The 20950-nt window shown below is 37.3% G+C and overlaps 1 protein-coding gene across 4 annotated transcripts; it reads left to right on the plus strand.

The window, feature by feature from the left end:
• The first annotated feature begins 909 nt into the window (after positions 1–909).
• Positions 910–20312, plus strand: recql4 (RecQ helicase-like 4). Of its 4 annotated transcripts, none has more exons than XM_032581922.1 (28): positions 910–1235; positions 1317–1350; positions 1435–1532; positions 1712–1861; positions 1952–2109; positions 3164–4070; positions 4141–4223; positions 5720–5819; positions 6995–7160; positions 8063–8173; positions 8516–8683; positions 9364–9456; positions 9527–9663; positions 9741–9824; positions 10299–10487; positions 11437–11619; positions 11718–11919; positions 12869–13062; positions 13158–13241; positions 15362–15499; positions 15581–15667; positions 15987–16197; positions 16308–16437; positions 17230–17396; positions 18171–18348; positions 18655–18808; positions 19135–19243; positions 20069–20312. In XM_032581922.1, exons 1-28 carry the CDS (start codon positions 1152–1154, stop codon positions 20188–20190), a joined length of 4521 nt encoding a protein of 1506 aa, XP_032437813.1. In that variant the 5' UTR covers positions 910–1151; the 3' UTR covers positions 20191–20312. The 4 variants fall into 4 exon arrangements, with proteins under 4 accessions (XP_032437813.1, XP_032437815.1, XP_032437814.1 ...); XM_032581924.1 differs by having other exon boundaries at positions 8519–8683; XM_032581923.1 differs by having other exon boundaries at positions 1715–1861.
• The last annotated feature ends 638 nt before the right edge of the window (positions 20313–20950 follow it).

Below are 20950 nucleotides of genomic sequence, written 5' to 3' on the forward strand. Positions count from 1 at the left end.
CTCAGCAGAAAAGATAAATAAAGAAAGACGTGGGGGAAAAAACACAGAAGTCACAAATCCTTTTCTAAATTATTGATATATTGGTATAATGATTAGCATTTTGTGATGTTGCAATGATTCAGCACTTCTTTAAATAAAATTATTTCACTTGTGAGTAAAAAAAAAGTAGCCAGAAGGATTCAATTAACATTGTTTTAATACTTTAGAATACAAGCTTTTTATTACATCTGAACTTAGTGGAATACAAATCTTATATAAGATCAAGTTTTGAAAATCCTTCCAGAAAACATTGCAATGTTCGAAATGTCAATATTACAAACAAACAGGAACTGGTAATAGCTTAAATATATTTAGCAAAAAGGTTACAAAGCTAAAATTTCCTTTAAATCCTTTAAAAATGTGATTTTTAAAGGATTTCTTAAAAGAAAGATATTTGGTTCTTATTTTCTTTAAAATATCCTAATTTAAATCAAAGTTTTCCTCTCAGGGTCGATGGATATTATATTACTACATTATTTGACTATTACGTCACAGTCATTTATTTATTTTTGACTATCGGCCGAGTGTCTTATAATGCTTTTAATTAGTGACAGAATTTAAAATGTTGGTCATGATTCTGATGAACCCTTTAGCACCGGAAATACTTGCTTCACAATAAAGGTCTCTTTATTTTGAAATTTCCACGTTGTAAAATCTTCAACGGCTGTTTAGTAATTTTCCAAAATAATCGTTGTTTTAAAAAAAACCCCCAAAAACATCATGTATGCTCCCATATCTTCATTAAAGGCTGCTTTTATTTCGAAACTAATCAGCTAGAAGTTTTTTTTTTGTTAGTTTGTTTTTAGCTAGTTATGGGTTTTATAGGATCGGGGGATTCAGGAACGAACCTGGCAACACAGGCGCGGGAAAATCCTAAACAACAAATGCCGCTTCCGCTTTCACCAAAACAGATCGTCTTTCAAGCAGTAAAGACATTTCACGAAAATATAATAGCTTAGCGGAATACTTTAGGATTTAAAATTGATGGAAAGTGTCCGGTCTCCCTCAGCGACGTCGCGCCGGTTGCCAGCTTTAGCCTGACGTAAATCCTGGAAATGATAATGAACATGAAATGACTTAAATAACTTTTACTGGTCCTGAATCAACTCAGAATGGATCGCTACAACGAGGTGAAACTGCTGCTGAAAAGCTGGGAACGGGGTTTTCTCCAGCAGCACCAGAGGAAACCCAGTAAGGTGATTTTAAAACCAACACATCCGCATAAAAACAGGATCCACTGCATGTTTTCTTTCACTGTAACGCCTGTGTTTTTCTAGGAGGACATTGACCAGGCTCCAGAGGAGACCAGGAGTGGGTGCAACGCATCTAATTGCAGCATAAAAAACATTTTTTTCCCCTTGATGCATTCAAGAAATAAAGTACGTGTCTTTGCAGGGCTGTATAAGGAGTACAGGAGTTTAAAACAAGCTAAAGTAAACGATGCATCCAGCGGCCATAGAGAGATCACAGCAGAGATCAACCCAACAAATAAGGTGCTGAAGAAAACATGTTACTGCTAATGTGTGAATATATACCAACCTCTACAGCTTAAATATTGTTGCAAACACAAACGACAAGGTGTTTTAGTTTAGTTTAATATGAAAGACCAACACAAAGCTCCAACTATTTCTAAACTGGTTTGATTAAACAATTTTTTGTCTTTGTTTTCAAGCAGGAATCAGATTGTTGGGGAGCCCATCTCAATCGTAAAGCAATGCCGCTACCTGCTCCAAGGCTGACGTCTCAGGAAAAACACAGTCTCCTGGCTTCATCGCAGTATTACGGCCTGAAGCTTAAAAACAACCTTTCTGCACTCAGTCAGGTGTGAATCGGAAAATGAAGGCTAAAGTTCAGTTGTCTAAAAAAAAACAAGATGGATTATTCCTGTGGTTCTTTTCTCCCGTATCTGTAGGAGAAACCAGTTTCTCTGAAGAAATCCCTTCGTACTGGTCGAGTTCCTCTCAATTCCTTAAAAGATGATCAACCAATACAGAACAACAGACTCGGCTTATCAATTGGTTCTGCTAAAAATTCATCTGAGGATGAACACCAGGAGATTCTCTCCCCAAGGTAACCCTCACTAGTTCACCTTGACATCCATCCATTTATCACATTCTTGCCCTCCCTTCCTCTTGTTTTTGTAGGTACTATATTGACCACTCTAAAATTACCCACTATAAATTGATTGTATATTTTGTATTTACATTTACTTGAGTAATTCTTTGGAAAAAATGTGTTTTTAGGAGTTGTTTTACTGCACTGTGCTTTCTACTTTTTCTTAACTAATACTATTGTTGCTCTTACTTGAGTAAAAAATCTGGATGTTTTATTCAAAACTAGTAACTTCAGTGAAGAAGAAACAAACATATTTTAGCCAAAAACGAATGAAACACAGGCACACACCTTGGATTTATGTCAAAGTGAGACCTCTTGTTTTTACACCAGCTTTGTATGGCTATTTTGTTGATTAATAAAATACAGTAAACACTTTATATTCTCACTGGAAGTACACTATCCCTTTCTAACATACACATTATTAGCTGTAAGTATTAATTTTGTATAAAATCGTAAAAAAAAAAAGATTTGAAAAAGTCTTTCTTCTGTGTTATTTTGCATTTATTAGTAATATATTTTTATTTCAGTCTTTAAATTTGCACATAACTTTTATACTTTGCCTGTTTGATAATTATTAAGTCAGATTTTATTGACTTGATCACTCTTTATGAGTTACTACTCTTTTACTTAATCTACAACCGAACGACGTCAACAGCGGTCTATAAAAATCATTTCTTATTATTTAGCTGAAAACTATGTGTTTTATATGTTTTATTCATTTCTTATAATTATGAAAATAAGTTGCTCTGCTGTTCTTTTCTTTTGCCAGACTTGTTTCCTTTTGTTGTAGAATCTGAAAAATGAAATTGATTCTTTTATGAAATGACATTAACTCAGAACTTGATCGCTCACTTTTTTTTTTACTCGTGAGTAATTTCTTGAAAACTCAAGTAAAAGCATTTTGAAGACATTCTACCCTTAATTGAATAAATGTTCTACTACTCCATCCACCTCTGCATGTTGACTGTCTGATTTTAACCCGTGTTTGTTGTTTGTTTGTTTCTTCTAGATTGATAAAGCCTCCATTTGGGTCAGTGACCTCTCCGTCTCCCCATGCAGCTGAGCCTGAAGAGCGATTTGAACCAGAACCAGTAGAAGCTGCTATCAGTAATTCTGTCGATGATGATCATAGAATCGGTGCTAATTCCCAGTTTCAGATCGCTAAAGCTTCTTTTGCAAACAGATCCTCCTCTCTTTTATCACCTCCATCCCCTCAATTTGCTCCTACAAGCACAGGAAAGGAAAATGAAGACGCAGGAGGGAAAGAAGAAAATTCCCACTCAGGAAGTCCAGCTGGGAGTGTCGATCTCGGCGCTTCGGCTGGTTTTAATCGAAGCCCGACTTTTCTCGTCGGGTCAGGAGGGAGTTTAGCTAAACGAGCCTCTGTTGCCAATAGACTGAGCGTCGTTGACAGGAACTGGTTGGAGAGATGTCAGGTGTTTGGGGAGATGGAAGCTGAGGAGATTCCCGGAGGAGGAAATCAGGAAATTAAAGTGAAAAAACGACAGGAGAAGGAAGTCAAGGGAGGAAAAGCTGAAGGAGATTTAGAGGGTGAAAGAAATGAGTCAGTAGATTTGGGGCAAGAAGAAAAGTTAGCAGATCCAGATCCAAATTGTGCTCAAGAAGATTCTGGAAAAAGCAAAAGGGAGAGAGCTGGGAAAACAGAAAGAGGAAAGTCGTCTCGTTTACCAGATGATGACAGTGAAGATGGTCTGAAATCAAAAGGGACGAAGAAAAAGAGGCAGAGAGACGGAGACGACGTGGAAGAAACGGCAAAAAAGAGGCGAAAAAATCCTAAAAAGAAAGAGGAGAGATCGAGTTTAAGCCCTGATTCAACTGATGGAGGAGAAAAGAAGAAGCAGAAAAGCAAAAGAAAAGACGGGGATGAGGAGGAAACGACCAAAGGAGCAAAAACGGTATTTATTTGATTTATTTACCAGCCGAGAAGATGAAATGTTAATTTAATCTGTCTTTATCTCTTTCTAGACGCCCCAGGAGAACCTTTTAGGAGAAATTCAGGAGGAGTTCAGAACAAATCGGGTTTATCAGAGGCAGCCAGTCAGAACCAGGTGGGTGAACAAACAAACCTGGAGTCTCAAAAGTATTTACACCCCTTTAGCCGTTAATGTTTTTACACCTTAAAGCCATAAAATTCCTTGGATTTTATTGAAGTTTTATGTGATAAACCCAAAACAAAGCGGCACACAACTGTGGAGTGAGAGGAAAAGGTCATATCTGAAAAGTGTGGCATGTCTGAAATATTTCCTGATGCTTCTTTGTAAAACAGCTCAACTCAGTCAAATCACATATGTCAAACTCAAGGCCCGTGGGCCAAATCCGGCCCGCCATATCTTTTTATGTGGTCCTCTAGATTATAGACTAAACTTTAAATGTGCTTAAATATCAAGTTATCAATCAAATCAATGCAGTTTTTATCTGTTTACTTCCAAATTATATCAATTAGTTACTGCAGTTTCTTGAGAATTATTATGGAAATTCACATAAAACCTATGCATTTTTTGCACTAATACATAATTGGGGAGTTTACTGCAGATTTTTCTCAAAAATTGTCAAAAACTTTTTTAATTGTACTAAGCAGCTGCTTCAGCCTTAGTTGATGTCAGATTATAATCCATGATATATACAGCCAGTAATAAAAAGTTGCATTTACCATCATAAATAAGCATAAATATTTCCAAATTAGTACCACAAACACTTTGATTTTTATTGCAAAAAAATCACAAAATCCTGAAGAGATCAATAATAACATTATTTAAGTTTAATAATTTATTGATATTTTAACAGTTTTAACATATTTTATCAATACATTCTGGCACAACCGGCCCTTTAAGAGCATTCATGATCCTGATTTGACCCAAAACGAAAATGAGTCTGACACCCCTGGATTAGATGGAGCCGGTCCGTCTAATCCAGGGTTCTCCAACTCCCATGTGGTTCTTATAAAACTAAACAATATTTATAACTATGAGTGGTTTTGCGCATAGAATATCTGCAACAGAATGGCAAAATGTTTTAAAAAAATATTTCATATTATTTAGCTGCAAAATATGTGCTTTATATACATTTCTTATTATATAAATGTATGTTCATTTCTTTTAATTATTAAAATGATTTCCTCTGATGTTCAAACTGGTTTACTTTTGTTCCATAGTCCGAATAAATAAATAAATAAATTTAATCTTTTGCACCTGAATGGCAGCAGGGATAAAAATGTTTTTTTCTGAAATGAAGAGAAAACAGTTTAAACCGTTCATTTTGAAGGTTTTCTGTATGGAGATTTTATTTTAGGTTATTCAGAGTAACGGGGTGCAGAGTAGAAGTGCACACCACACTTTTCAGATTTTCATTAGTTAAAAAAAAATGCTTTTTTCCCCTCTTCACAGTTAGACACCTCTTTGTATTTCTCTGTCACATACATACTTTAAATTAAAAAACTTTGAAGTTTGTAACATGACAAAATATCAACAACTTGATATTTTGTTGCCGTTCTTTTCCTTTTGGATCTGCTTATAGTTTAGTTGAATTGTTTTTGATATTTTAACAGAGGAACAAAAGGCGTAGAGGGAAACTTTGTGAAGATAAACCTGAAGAAGAAATCTCACGTGAAAGGATACGCGTTGAGGGGAGTTGGTTTGCGCAAACAGGTACGATTCTTCTGTTAGTTGTTGTTTTTATTTTTATTGTGCGTATTTTATTTCACTCACGGTTAATAGACATAGCGAGGTCCAGACTTACTGGCTCCTCTGGTGAAGCTTTAAAATAATTTGAGTTTGACTTTATTGAATGTACTGTAGTGTATTAAAAGAATAAACAAAGTTATACACAGACAAAATACATTTAAAACAGAAAAACAGTAGTAAATTATATTCACTAATGGCCCACAGCATCACACATCCTAATTTAAGCTTTTGCTTCAGTAAATGTAGAAATGTCGGAAGCTCAAATTTAGAAAATATAACATTTAAGTGTAGTATTTTCTAAAATTAAATTACAAATAATTCTTTAGTTTTAATAAAATCACTGGTGGCAGATTTTCTAAGTTTCAGAATTTCCTTAAAATAAACGTATAGCTGAAGCGATTAGTTTTTTGGATTTCACATTTTAATTTTTAAACTGATTAGTGTTTAGGGCAATTAAATAAAAAAATAAGTGTAAGTAGGCTCCATTTCTCTTAGCAGTTCTTCAGAATGGGAAAGACCAGAGAACATAACCATTGTATTTATCTTAAATGGGCTGAAAAAAAATTGACGCTAAATATAAATTTTACTATATCAAGAGTCAGAGCAATAATTGTACTGGGAAGGACCTAAATTTTGTTTAGTTTCCATGACAACCACTAACCTGTTATCGTCATGCCAACTGGACGTTTAGGAGGTACGGCAAAAACATCTCCCACTACTTTCTCTCCCATCATCACAAAAGTAAACATTTGGTGTTTGATAAATCAGATAAAAGTAAATTTTTTTGTGAAAAACACTCCAGTTGGGTTTAGCAGAGGGAGGATGTGTGATGCTGTGGGCTGGTTTCTTTCACAAAGGTTCTGGGAACTTTGACAGGATGGCATTACATCCTAAACTTTGCAAAAATAAAAAGAAATCTGGTGGGGAAAAAAAGAGAAAATGTGTCATAATTGGGTGTTTTATGGGAAAAATCATAAATAACACAGAAATGATTCATTAGATGTGAAACTAGACAAATAAAACGACACAGGAAACACATTTCGATGATCTGAATGCTCTTATTCCCAAAGTGTTGCATTAAAGTGACAGATTATCTTTAGACAAATATGGCAGCCAATCTGATTCTGTGTGTTTTCCAGCTGTACATGCAGAAGTTTCAGCTGAAAGGAGAGCGGTTCGGCGGAGGCGGAGGATTCTTCGGCAGAGGACGGAGGGGCGGGTTCAGAGGGGCGCCGAGTCGGCAGAGCGACACCTGCTACAGGTGTGGAGGAAGCGGACACTGGGCTGTGGACTGCACAGGACCAGGTGACCGAGGAACCTGGAGGAGGAATCGTGTGTTTGGTCAGGAGGAGAGGAGGATTTATCCTGCAGTAGGAATAAAACTCTGTTTTTAATCAACACTTCAGTTCATCCAGAAGATGAGGAGGAGAAAGTGTAACTTTAGTTGATGTTTTTATTTTAAATAATATTAATAAAAAAGATGATTTCTCACATTTAACAAGATAAATATGGAGAAGTCTGCAGTTGGATTTCAGTTTTTTTCCTGGTCTGGATAAGTACAGACAAGGAAATTATTAGTTTGATTAATATACATGTTTTCAGACTTCTTTCACAATCCTTCCTTTGTTCCTTCTTCCTATACATACTTGTGTGCTTCCTTTGTTCTGTCCTTTTGTCCTTCCCTGTCATCCCTTCATTCCTCTCTTCGTTGTGGTCTTCCTTCCTTCCTTCCTTCCTTCTTTGTGCCCTAAATCCTTTCTTTCTTACCAGGCTTCCTTCTTGTCTTTCCTGTTGTTTTTCTTTCCGTCCTTCCTTCATCTGTTCTTCCTTCCTTCTTTGTGACATAGCTCCTTCCTTCTTTCTTTTCCTTCCTTCCTTTCCTCCTTCCTTCTAAATTTCTCCATTCTGCCGACTGTACAACTATCTGTCATAAATTTATCTTTGCTGTTCTGTTTTAAATGTAAACAGAAAAGTCAGAGAAAGTTAAGTCTTTAATTTTTAATGAAAGGTTGTAGGAACTTTATTTTACTGCCCCGGTTCTAAAAGCAGCAGGACTGATTTCTATCTCACTATGAAGTAGATGATTCGTCTCCTGTAGTGAAACAAAATTAAATCTCTTCTTCTACGTCTGCGGTAATTAATGTCAATGTGAGCTGTGAGCTCTAGTCACTGTTAGCTCAGCATCATTTTTCCTTTTCTTTTTTTAGCCCCTCCACCACCTGTTTCTGAGGATCAGCCTGCAGAAGAGGAACCGTTTGAACTGCCCACCCTGGAAGACGTTGCCAGGGCAACGGGAACGTTGCAGCCTCAGCCTCTGGGTACGATTTATAGTTTCACAGCAGGATTTCTGCTGTCAGTAAGGATTAATCCTGTCACAATAAGCTTTGGTTATTGTGTTTTATTTACCTTATAAAAGACCTTCTAGCTCCAGTATTGAGTGTTCTTTACAAAGTTAAAGTTTATTGGTGTGTCAAAACAACAATATTATCATTTATCACAATAATTACTGGGTGAATTTATTGTCCAGTAAAATTTGTTATTGGCCGAATAGAAGTGCACCGATATAAAATTTGGGCCAGTATTTGATATCTGATCTGATTTCTGTTTTCATTCAGACTTTTGTTATTACATTTTTGAAAACATTGTTGCGCATGTTGCAGCAGCGTCTTCCTGTGTCAACGCAGAAAAACGGCAACAGGAAACCGGAGCGGACAGCAGGCGGACCGATGAGATGCTGCTCAACGTCATTCATCCCGACTACGAGCGGCCCGCTCCGCCACCGCCGATGGATCCGCTTTATCGTCTCACAGAAGACGGGAAAGTCCAGGGTAAACGCTGCAAAACTCATTCACACAAATAGAAATGCTTTAGTATTCAAATTCAGCAGAAGCTGCCATTAATGATTATTTTAGTTATTTAAAAATTACCTGATTCTGCAGATTTTTAAATCTTTTTTTATGCAATATTACCAATACACTAAAAGACACAAATGAACAAATATTTAAATTTCCTTTTTAAATAAGAAGATAAACATTTTATTGCCTGAAATGAAATAAGATACATTGTATTTAGTATATCCTTGATTATTTGTAATGTCTATGCATGTTAGAAAAAATATTTCTAACATCAATGAACAGCTCAGTCCTTTCTGCTTGACTTAACATCAACACTGATCTTGTTTTTGTGGATTAGCTGATTAATAATTGGATCACTAAAGGGGCTTAATAGAGTTTTTTTTAACAGAATTTCAACCAGGTGAAACTAAAACTATTAGGAGTTTTGCATAGAGCATATTTACAGACAAAGACGTTTTTTTTTTATTATTTTAAATACAAAATGAATATATATTGTTTGTTTTGTTCTTTCCCTGTTTGACCTTTTTTCAGTCTGTATACTCCAGTAAATGATTAATTGATTACCGAATTAGTTGACGATTACTTCAATAATCGTTCCATCATGATTAATTGAAACTTAATTTTGTTTTCTTTTGTGTAATGGTTGTGTTCAGACACTCCTGCTGAAGTGTTTGCAGCTCTGAGAGAACTGGGCTACCAGTCATTCAGACCTGGGCAGGAAAAGGCCATCATGAGGATCCTGGCAGGTAGTCACAGCTCATAAACTTCACCATCTCTACATGAGCATCTTCTACATGTTTGCATCTTTATTCTCAGGGCTCTCCACCCTGGTGGTGCTGTCCACTGGAATGGGTAAATCTCTCTGCTATCAGCTACCAGCTTTTCTGTACGCACAGAGGTCAAAGTGCATCACTCTGGTCATTTCCCCTCTAGTTTCTCTAATGGATGATCAGGTAAACACTCTCTTCATCTTACGTTGGTGAAACCTAAACCAGAAACCCGTAAATTGTGTGTGTATGTGTGTGTTTAGCTTTCGGGGTTGCCCACCAAGCTAAAGGCAGCCTGCATCCACTCCAACATGACGATGAAACAGAGAGAAGCTGCTATAGAAAAGGTACCGTGGTCACAGTCAGACAGCACGCTAGAGATCACCTTTCTTTGCATCATTAAAGCTTTATGCTAGGTTTGATAGTGTCATACATTTTCTATTGAACGTTTGCAATAGAAAATGAATGACTTAATCATTCGGGGCGCCATGACGGACGTCAAGTGAGAATCGGGAGTAATAAACAGAGCGACTGAAGTTGTTTCTGTCAGTTTATTCATGGCTTCTACTTGTTCGAGTCGAGCTAATTTGTCCGTGGACGTAACACACCCGGTTGGGGCTCAGTGACTTTCTCATTGCGACTGTTAAGGGATTTTAACAATCATGGGGTTTTTGAAACCACTAATTTTCCAGACACTTAATAAAAAGATGAACTTATTGACAAGCACTTGGGCTGTTTTCAGAAGTATAAATCCACATTCAAAATGTGGATTTAGCATAATATGTTCCCTTTAAAGTAATCTGTTTTATTTTTCTCTCCAGGTGAAGTCCGGCCAGGTGTGTGTGCTGCTTCTCTCTCCAGAGGCTTTGGTCGGTGGAGGAGGTTCAGGTCCAGGATGTCTGCCCTCTGCTCAGGAGCTCCCTCCGGTGGCTTTCGCCTGTATAGACGAGGCTCACTGCGTGTCTGAGTGGTCACACAACTTCAGACCCTGCTACTTAAGGCTTTGTAAGGTGTGTTATTACAGCATAATAAAGCCATGTTTTTTAAACCAGTTTTTCTCTTGGTTTCCAACATGTAAAGAGAAGCAGGTATATCGATAAAACAGAGCTGGAGTCGCCGTCTGGTTTGCTGCTTGAGTAGAGGAATAGTTCGCTATTTCTAATTACTCTGGACTTTGTTTAGTTAGTTTTAGTTAAAAATCATAACAAGCACTTAAACTGGTCAAAAGAGGAGTAATTTCTTTCCAAACGAAGCAGATATTAATTAAATCACAATTGGTGGTTTATGAGATCTTTTATCCTGCTGAGTTAAATCTAAAACTAACTTACTAAATAATCCCTTACTATGAATGAAAAAGTACTGGTTCCATTGGCAGATGTTTCCACTTGGGAAAATGTTTTGTTACAAGTGAAATAATCTGCCAGTGGTACTAGCACTTTAAAAAAAAATCAATATTAGGGAATTATTGACTTAAAACAAGCTCCTACATCTTGCTGAAAAGTTACTTGTGAGTTAATTTTGTCTCATTTCTCTACAAACTAGGTCAGAATTACTTGGTAAGATTTTGTGTTTTTTGCAGCGTACAAAAAGCAGAAATCGAATAAAATTCATTTGAATAGTTGTATGATTTTCTATTAGTTTAAACAAATTATATTAAAATTATGTTACTCTTTTATAAAATGGACAGCTTGATGGAAGTTGATATTTTTATTTTACAAGGTAGACAGCGGTAGGTCATGATCCCTGTGTTACCCGATGACAATGGGACTCCAAAACAGAACACAAAACTGGCTGCTAAATTATGAAAATATTTAAATTGGTTTATTTCTGCTAAGTATTTGTAAATATATGGGTCAAACAAGTTCAAATTAATGCACATCTGTTCAGTGTTCATTACCTAATCATGTTGTGCACCTCATAAAAACCTAAAACTTTTTGACGAACATGTTTTGTCCGTAGGTGCTTCGGGAACGCCTCGGAGTCAAGTGTTTGCTGGGACTCACGGCTACGGCCACTTTGTCCACGGCGCTGGACATCGCTCAGCATCTGGACATCAGCGATAAAGACGGAATAGCTGTGCGGTCTGCAGCCGTGCCCCCGAACCTCAACCTGTCCGTGTCCACAGATGGAGAGAAAGACCAGGTCTGATGTGGTGCCAACCTGCCTCAGAAAGCGTTAATTCAGTCTCTTTATCTAAAACTCGCGAAGTTGTTTTACTCTGGAACATTTGTGTTTTTCAGGCTTTGGTTTCTCTGTTGAAAGGCGATCGTTTTGGCTGTTTGGACTCCATCATAGTCTACTGCACCAGACGAGAGGAGACTGTCCGAGTGGCTGCACTGCTGCGGACCTGCCTGCAGGGGGTGGTGTTAAGAGAAAATACCCAAATAAGCAGCAGCAACCAGACAGAGGACAACCCAGTGGGGCAGAAGAAGAAGGAACTGGGTAATGGCTACAAAGGCTACTAACTGTTGACTATAACGATGGTACATTCTGAATTTTTAATTTAACACGAAAACAAGAAAACCATAAAAACAAACAAATAATTCGATTCCTTTTTTAAACGAAAAAATAAATATCATTTGTGGCGAAAGATGCATCCACAGCTAAAGAAATGCCTGTAGAGCTAATCTACAGTCTGTTTTGTTTTTTGGATTAACCAATTCATAATTAGTTAGCAGATTACAGATTTTGAATCAGGTGATTAGTGCTGGGTAGAACATATTTACAGACAAAGGGTTTTTTTCATCTTAAATGCAAAATACATCATATGTACAGCTCTGGAAAAGAAAATAAGAGTTCACTGCACTGAACCCCATTGAAAGCCTCCTGGTTGTTCCACCAAATACTGATTTCTGAAATCTTTCTGAGTTAAAACGTTAGTATTGTTGCTCCTAAATAAATATTAATTTGTTTTCTTTGCATTGTTTGAGGTCTGAAAGCACTGCATATTTTTGTTATTTTGACCATTTCTGCAAATAAATACTAAATTGTTGCTTGTAATTTCAGATACATGTTGTCAGTAGTTCATAGAATAGAAGAACAATGTTAATTTTAATCAAACATATACATGGAAAGAATAAAACCTGAGAACAGATGATTTTAAGTGGTCTCTTATTTTTTTCCAGAGCTGTTTATATCTTTGTGAAGCTTTAGCTCAGACTTTGTTTTTTAGCAAATGGCCTTTTTTAGAGTCTGTATGCTCCAGTTAATGATTAATCAATTACTAAATTACCTAACAGTTATTTCAATAATTGATTAATCCAATTAATCGTTTCAGGCCAAGTTAAGGTTTCACATATTTTAGAAGAGCAGCAATAATCGTGTACAGAAACAAACTTACTGTCTCAGATATTCAGCTTTTTTGTTGTTGTTTTGTCTGATTTTTTTTCAGCTCGTAAGAAAATCCGTAAACCCTTGAAATGGCAGGCTGAGGCGTACCATGCCGGCCTGTCGGGTTCGGAGCGCCGCCGGGTCCAGAACAACTTCATGTGTGGGGAACTCCGGATCGTAGTGGCCACTGTGGCGTTTGGCATGGGGCTGGACAAATCCGACGTTCGTGGAATCGTCCACTACAACATGCCAAAGGTGGAAAGTTAGCCGACTTATGTAAAGCTTTATGGAACCTTTTATATTTCTTAACATTTATTTATAATTTTTGTTGTTTTAACATGATTTCTCAGAGTTTTGAGAGCTACGTTCAGGAAATTGGGAGGGCTGGAAGGGATGGACTTCCAGCACACTGCCACCTCTTCCTGGACCCGGAGGTAAAGCCTTAAAGGTCCAAACATAAGGACTTAAACTTTGGACATATTCATATGGTTTGAGTGTTTAGATATTGATAACTTATGGCTGAAACTGCTTAAATATATATATATATATATATTAAGGTTGTGTTGGCTCTTGTAGCCTTTATTTGAAAGTAGTTCGACAGGAAACAGGGTAATGAGAGAGAGGGAAGACATGCGGCAAATGTCGCCGGGCCAGGAATTGAACCTGCGACCACCGCCACGAGGACTAAGGCCTCAATATGTGGGTTGTGCTTTGCCCCTGCGCCACCACAGCACCCCAACTGCTTAGATATTTAAACAGATTTTTTTTTTGTGCCTCTCATCGTATGATAACTTTAAGTAAAAAAAGTTCACACATGCAACTTGAAGTGCTTGAATCAAATGTTTCATGAATGTTTACCACATTAAATTATGAAATGACAGAAAACAGCCACTTCCAACTGTAAACATATTTCAACACAAACGGTTCATGTTCCTCTTCAGAGTGTGCAGCCTTGCTGAGCTCTTCTCCTGGGGTTTCCTCCTCAGCCTCTCCAACATCCTCCACTGTGTTTTCATGATTTACCTCTTCTGGGGTAAATCATGAAAACACAGTCTCTATAACTTGTTGATCCACCGTGGTCTTGCTGCATCGCCTCTATAATTGTCACGCATGTTGGTCTGATGTGGTGGCGTTTACCTCTCAGTGACCCAGATTCAGTCTGGATTGAGCTGATCCATTTTATACGTTGGTTTGCCTTGAAGAGGACATATCAGAACACATATCGGTATTAATACTGTAAATTATAACACTAGAAAACTTAAATAGTTTACTTCACAATAATGGAATAACCTCGATGTCCACTGACAAAACTCGGACTATGCCACAAAAAAATAGAAGCCCGACCTAAACAAGGTTGACCCACTTAAATGTAACGTAAGTGACATTTAACATCAACGTAACTGAACATGAGTAATCCCGGACAAAATCATAGCAAAACATTATTACACAACACCAAGAAAGCGAATTTAGACACTCACCAGAACGGAAATGTCTGTAGCAAACATGTAGATATCTTGGGATGTTGGAGAACGTAATATCAGGACGTCTCACCGCTGATACCCCGGACATTCGTCTTCTTTTCGTTAGCTCCGATAGCTTAGCTCCGATAGCTTAGCCCCCTCGCGTTGTTTACAGGCAGGAAAACAATGAAACGAAAGCCCGTTTTCCATCTTTTTACCGTTTCGGTCGTGTGATCGGACATTGCATCCAAAAACGCAGCAAGTTCGAACCATTGCTAATTAATATTAAATAACTTGGATTCAAAATATCTGTGAGACAGTCGTTTTTGTCGGTTATGTTTATGGCCCCTCAAGATGGCGCTCATATCCCTACATCTAGAGCAGTGACGCTCCATACAATAAGAGAATTGCTTGTGTGAAATTACATTTATATCATAATTAATTTGTTTCTAAGCCACATTATCCTTACTTTTCTGGATTCAATTTTAAATTAAATCTGTAATTAGAAGGAATCATGAAATAGCAACTTTTATTTTACCATTTTGTAATTTTTTCATTTCCTGAGACTTTATCTGTTACTAAATCTGTCATATAACTCTAACATTCAAATATAATAATTATTTATGGAAATACCACGGAGAATAATTTACTGAAGTCGCTTCTTTTTTGTTTTTGTCTCAACTCTGAAGAAAAATATATATCACAATTCAAATTTTGTTTGTAGATCTGCAGAAAAAAAGCTCAGAAATCATCATGTTTACCTTACAAATAGTAATTTGTAGGTTTACAATGCATCAAATCCACTTCCTGGACTAAAGTCTGTAACTCCAGTCCTTGAATTTCTCTGTCCTGCAGCTTTTGGATGCAACCCTGCTTCAACACCTGGATCAAGTAGTTAATTATCCGCCTGAAATCCCAAGGAGGTAGTTCAGCTTTTTGATCCAGGTGTGAAGCAGAAATGCACCCAGACGTTGCAGCGTGGTGACACTCGAGCGCTGCTATGTCCAGTGGTGTAAAAAAGGTTTTTAATGCACGTTTCTCTTCGTTTATTATTTATATTCATGCTCCAGTTATAATTTGTGGGGGAATTTCAGGGTGGCGACCTCCATGAGCTCCGCCGCCACATCTACGCAGACACTGTGGACTACTACATAATCAAGAAACTGGTGCAGAGGGTTTTTCCTGCATGTAAATGTCAGAAGATGCACCAGAAGCAGCAGGAACTCTGGAAGGTGACCTTCTCTCTGCTTGTGTTTTCAGTCCACATGCCGTCAAAGCTTCAGATGAAGTAACGCATCTGCTTTTGTGAGCAGGATGTTGGAGACGCTGATCTGCTGGAGATGATGGATGTCTGTGATGAAAATAAACTCGGAGAAAAGCAAGAATTCACTGGCTCAGAGGTGATTTATGGGAAATTCACTGTTTTCTTTTAAAAGTGAGCTAGCATGCTAATTTAATTGCAATCCCTGGATTTTCCAAACAATGGCTGTGTGGAAATGCTGGTTAATTTGCAGCACAGCTACTAGGTAGACTGGAAAAGTTGAGTTTTACTTCAAATATTTTAATATATTTTATTCATTTCTACATTGCAGCTACAATAACGCTTTGAAGAATTAATGAGTTACGACATTTAATTTCCCTTTGAGATCAATAAAGTATATTTGAATTTGAATTTTATAATTCAGACTTTTTTAGATGCAACATTTGTTTTGCTTTAAGGCGCCTGACCTCGATTCAGCTGAGCACAGCGAGGAAGGAAGCGTAAAAAAGGAGCGGGGCGAGTCAAAAGAAGGTAAAGACGAGGGAGCGGATTGGCAGAGTGACCAGAAAACGGAGAGCTGTGATTGGCCGGAGGAGCGTCTGTGTCACACCCATGAAAGAGCGATTCCCATCCAGGAAACTGTGGAGGCTCTGGACGTCACAGAGGAAGGTCAGTGGAGACACAAGCTCAAGTTTTTATCCTGAGAGAAAAGAAAAGGTGCAGGTTGCATGTGCATGTAAATGTTTATTTTAAAAAAACCGAGTGATTTTGTGCTCTAGGTGTTGAAACGCTGCTTTGCTACCTGGAGCTGCATCCACAGCGGTTTGTTGAGCTTCTCCATCCGACTCTGTCCGTGTGTAAAGTCAGGTGCTACGATGGACCCAGACAGCTCCAAAAAATCACAAAAATGTAAGCAATGACTGTGCTTTTGTTTTTGACTGATGCTTTAGTTGGGGCTGTGTGATCTTTCAGATCTACCTGTGTTCAGAAAACACAGAGAAAGCCCAAACTGAGTTTCTTTTAACTTGTGAATGTTGTTTTCCTAAGTTTTTCACAATCTTTCCAGTGACGTTTTCAGTAAGAAACGGGGTAGAGACTAGAGAGACTAGCATTTATTGTATCATTTATCATGATAAATGTCCTATCATTATAAGAATTATTATTTATCATTCTCATGATTCCAATTAATGTTTTTTAAAAAACAAAACTGTCAGGGTTGTCATTTTTACTATTTTCATCACTGTTTGATCAGAGCATCAATAAATACTAATTAAACAGAAAATATAATTAAATAAAGCAGTTTATTTAATCACATTACTTTGTGTGATTAGTATATTAAAGAAGTGAGTTACAAATGGGAATGTTTTTCAAGAGCAGTATTTGTATTTGTGGGCCTATGATTGCATGTCATGCAGTCACATTCATGCAGGTATCTAAAAAGATATTAATAGTTTTTATCATCAATTTTAGAGTTGGAAAGTACCACAAAGTATTATAATAAAACTTTAAGGCGCTGAGGTGTTTTCTGAGAACTTGAAGAACAAAACAGAAAATATTGAATCTGAAAAAAGTAAATAAAAATGTGCTCCGTCAGTGCAGTCGTGGTGTAAAGGTAAAGATTTTGATGCAGTGTCACTACTTCACACTGAAGAAGTGACATGAAAATGCTGTGTTGATGTCTTTTTAATCATGAACCTGCAGTTGCCCGCCGGTTGCCGTGGCGTTGGCCAGGAAGAGAATGAGGGGCGAGCGCGTGGAGCGGTTCGATCAGGTGGAGTTTGATGTCGTTGAGGTGGCGGACACGATGGGATGGCAGCTTCCCCTGGTGAAGAGGGGCCTGAGACAGCTGCAGTGGAGCACAGACAGAGGTTCATTTGGAAACTAAAGACATGGAGATAGTTTACCGCTTTTATTTATGACTTTTGTTTGTCTAAAGATACTATTATTATATACAGATCTGGAACAAATTAAGAGGCACTGAACCCCATTAAAAACCACCTGGTTATTCCACCAAATGTTGATTTCTAAACTCTTCCTGAGTTAAAGCATTAGTATTGTTGTTTATAAATGAATATAAATGTGTTTTCTTTGCATTGTTTGAGGTCTGAAAGCACTAAATATGTTTTGTTATTTTGTTATTTCTCACTTTCTGCAAATAAATACAAAATTTTTGCTTGGATTTTCAGACATGTTGTCAGTAGTTCATGGAATAAAAGAGCGATGTTCATTTAACTCGTATACCTATAAAGAGTAAAATCAGAGAAACTGATCATTTTAAGTGGTCTCTTCATTTTCCAGAGCTGTTTATCAATCAATTGAGAAAATTTTATGTGTATAGCACCTTTCAGCAACAAGGCATTTCAAAGTGCTTTACATCATAAAAACACAAAATTACAAAGTCATAAAACATCAGATTATTGATTGTTTTATGATTAGGTTTCAAAAGCAACTCTAAAGAGCTGAGTTTTTAGTCTAGATTTAAAAGGTACTCAGTGTTTCAGCTGTTTTGCAGTTTTCTGGAAGTTTGTTCCAGATTTGTGGTGCATAGAAGCTGAATGCTGCTATGTTGACCCACAATATCAGTTCCTACAGTAATTTCTTGCCCTTCTGCAAAGTGAAGTAGGTTTTTGTTTACGTTTCAGGTGGTGGACGAAGCGGTGTCTTGGTTGAATTTTCTTCCCCGTCTTTTTATTTCCGATCGTATGGCGACCTGAGCGACGAGGAGATGGACAAAGTTTGTCAATTCCTTTATAATCGAGTCCAGGACCAAGAAAAAACACAACTTTACCAACTCACAACCTGCTTCAAAGCCTTCAAGAGGTTTGGCACTCATTATTATTATGTATTATTTATTGGCACCAGATCATATTCCCTAAAAATGGATCCTATGGGTTTAAGATGAATAGTAAACAGTAATAGGCCTGAGGCTGAGCCCTGAGGAACACCACTGACAATTATGATCAGATTAAAATTTTTTTATGTTAAAGATTTGAGGATTATCTGGTTAAAGTTTAATTTGTTTCACTTGCTGAGTGAATTTGTTCATGACTGGAACTGCTAATGGTGTTTTGGTTCATGTCTTCTCCTGCTTTTGTTCTTCACTTCTCCGGTTATTGTTTGTTTCAGTGTTGCTTTCCAAACTGTGACGTCCTGTCTGGACGACTTGGATGAGAATCGCAGCTTGCAGCTGAAAAACCTCCTTTCAGAATACTTTGACAAGCGGCGAGACAGAGATCACTCGCTGCAACCGGAGGACCTGGAAGAGCTCGACAAATACAAGGTTAAACAATCTTCACAGGAAATTAAACGTGGCTTCGATCTGGGAATATTCCTGCTTAGAGGCGTGTGTGTGTGTGTGTGTGTACCAGGTTTTTATATCCTTATGGGAACCTTTAATGTCTACAGTGTGGGGTTATAGGGACCACTGCTCCTTGTGGGGACATTTTCTTGGTCCCAGAGAGGGGAATTGTTGTTTTTGGGTTAGGAGTTAGGTCTGGGATGGTTAGGTATAGGATTATGGTAAGGGTCAGGCTGTAGAAAATAATGAAAGTCAATGTGAAGTCCCCACAAGTGATGAAAACACGACCATGTGTGTGTGTTTTGCAGCTTTTGGACTGGGAGAGTCAGATCAGAGTCGACATCAGAGGTTTTCTTGCCAACAGAAGTGATGAGAAGTTTTCAGGGAGAGCTGTTGCAAGAATTTTGCACGGTATAGGTAAGGATCCACACACACACAGCTGAGCATGACAGTGCAGAATAAACCACTACCGTAATCTGACCAGTGTAGCTGTAAAATGCTGAAGTCCACATAAATTTTAATATTTTTTTACATGTTTTATGCTTATTCTGAATAAAATTTAGTGAGAGTTGAACGTTTAGACCACTAGAGGCCGTCAGAGGTGCACCGTAGAAATGTTTGTGTCGTTGTAGAAGCTCAGTTTATAACCATAATAAACACAGAAAATTATTTTCTGTAGCGCTTATGAGCTATATTGATATTATTTAACCCCAGCTTTAGCTAATCCACCCACAAAAGTCCTCTCTATCCTTCTTTGTATAGTTTTATTTCTTCACAGTAGCACCGTAAAAAAAACCCAAGTCAACAAGAGTTTAATTTCAGCTTTTCAGATTTTTTTATTTGGATAAATAAATATACCTTCAACCCCTTAACTGGCAGCATCCCATCCATGGGACAAATCTAGGTTGGCTGAATTCTCTGCATATAAATATGCAGATATATTTGCATATCATCTGCATACTAAGAAAGGCATCTATCAAACGAATTAAAAAAGGAGAGGACCAAGTTGCGAGCCTTGAGGGATCCCATAATGGAAAACAAAGGCTCTGAGATTTTGATGTCAAATACAATAAACTACTGACGTTTAAGGATTTTAAGCTTTAGTACAGTTTTGCAAGAAACTGTTTAGTAAGATTTCATGGTTGATGCTTTTAAAACACTTTTGAAAAGATCAACTCGGCAGTGACTTAAACAAAACAAACTGAGCTGTGGTTATTCGATTAAAGACAACTCTTGTTTCAGGCAGTCCTTGTTATCCGGCTCAGATATATGGCAAAGATCGACGTTTTTGGAGGAAATACATCCACTTTGACTTCAACCAACTCATCCGACTCGCTACTCAGGAGATTCTTCACTTCAAGTGACCGTCGTCGTCGGTCCAAGGAGTTATCAGATCTCTTTGTTAATAATGTAAATTTAAGTAATTATTTGCACGTATACCTCTATTTGTCTTAACTGTTATTCAATAAAAAATGTTTTTCTAGTTCATTTCTTCAGTGACATTTATTTACAATCGTAGACTTAAAACATAACTTATTCTCAAGAGCCATGAGGACAAACACAAACGATCTCTTCCTCCTCACAGAACGGCTGCGACTCAGTTAAAAATTTATTCCCAGAAATTATAACAGAACAAAAATAGGTTATTAAAATTTTTTAAGTAATTGCTTATCTGGGTTTACTTTTCTGACTTCCTGTTGTCACTAGCTTTACTGCATAAACACGAACAAGAGCAGATTTGGATTTAGCTTCGTACTTATTTTCTCCTTTTTAATAGTGGTACAATCAACAATATGCTGTTAGCATTTTTCTTTTCAAGCAAAGTAATATTTTTTGTTTTGAGTTGCTATACCCCTAACACACCACTAGAGGTCTCTGCCTTTCAGCTCTTCTCCTTCAATGCTAATCAACTAAAACAAGTTTATTCTAAAACAAATAATCTTCATTACAAAACTATAATGTAAAGCAAAAAGAGGGAAAAGTGTTTAGTAATCTCTGAATGAATTATTCTGTTTGGCAGCTGACTGCAAAAAATGATACAAATTTGAACCACAGGCAAAATTAGGTGGACACTTAAACATTTTTTAAAGGATTTTAAGATGTTTACTGAAATATTAAGATGTT

This window comes from Xiphophorus hellerii, chromosome 13 (assembly GCF_003331165.1).
Source record: "Xiphophorus hellerii strain 12219 chromosome 13, Xiphophorus_hellerii-4.1, whole genome shotgun sequence".
In the NCBI taxonomy this organism is placed as follows: domain Eukaryota; kingdom Metazoa; phylum Chordata; class Actinopteri; order Cyprinodontiformes; family Poeciliidae; genus Xiphophorus; species Xiphophorus hellerii.

Bases quoted from the DNA above. Each gene is read 5' to 3' on its own strand.
- recql4 (XM_032581922.1), top strand. From the start codon at position 1,152: ATGGATCGCTACAACGAGGTGAAACTGCTGCTGAAAAGCTGGGAACGG. The intron at 9,825-10,298 runs GTACCGTGGTCA...TTTTCTCTCCAG, and splicing joins GAGAAGCTGCTATAGAAAAG to GTGAAGTCCGGCCAGGTGTG. The intron at 17,397-18,170 runs GTTCATTTGGAA...TTTACGTTTCAG, and splicing joins GCAGTGGAGCACAGACAGAG to GTGGTGGACGAAGCGGTGTC.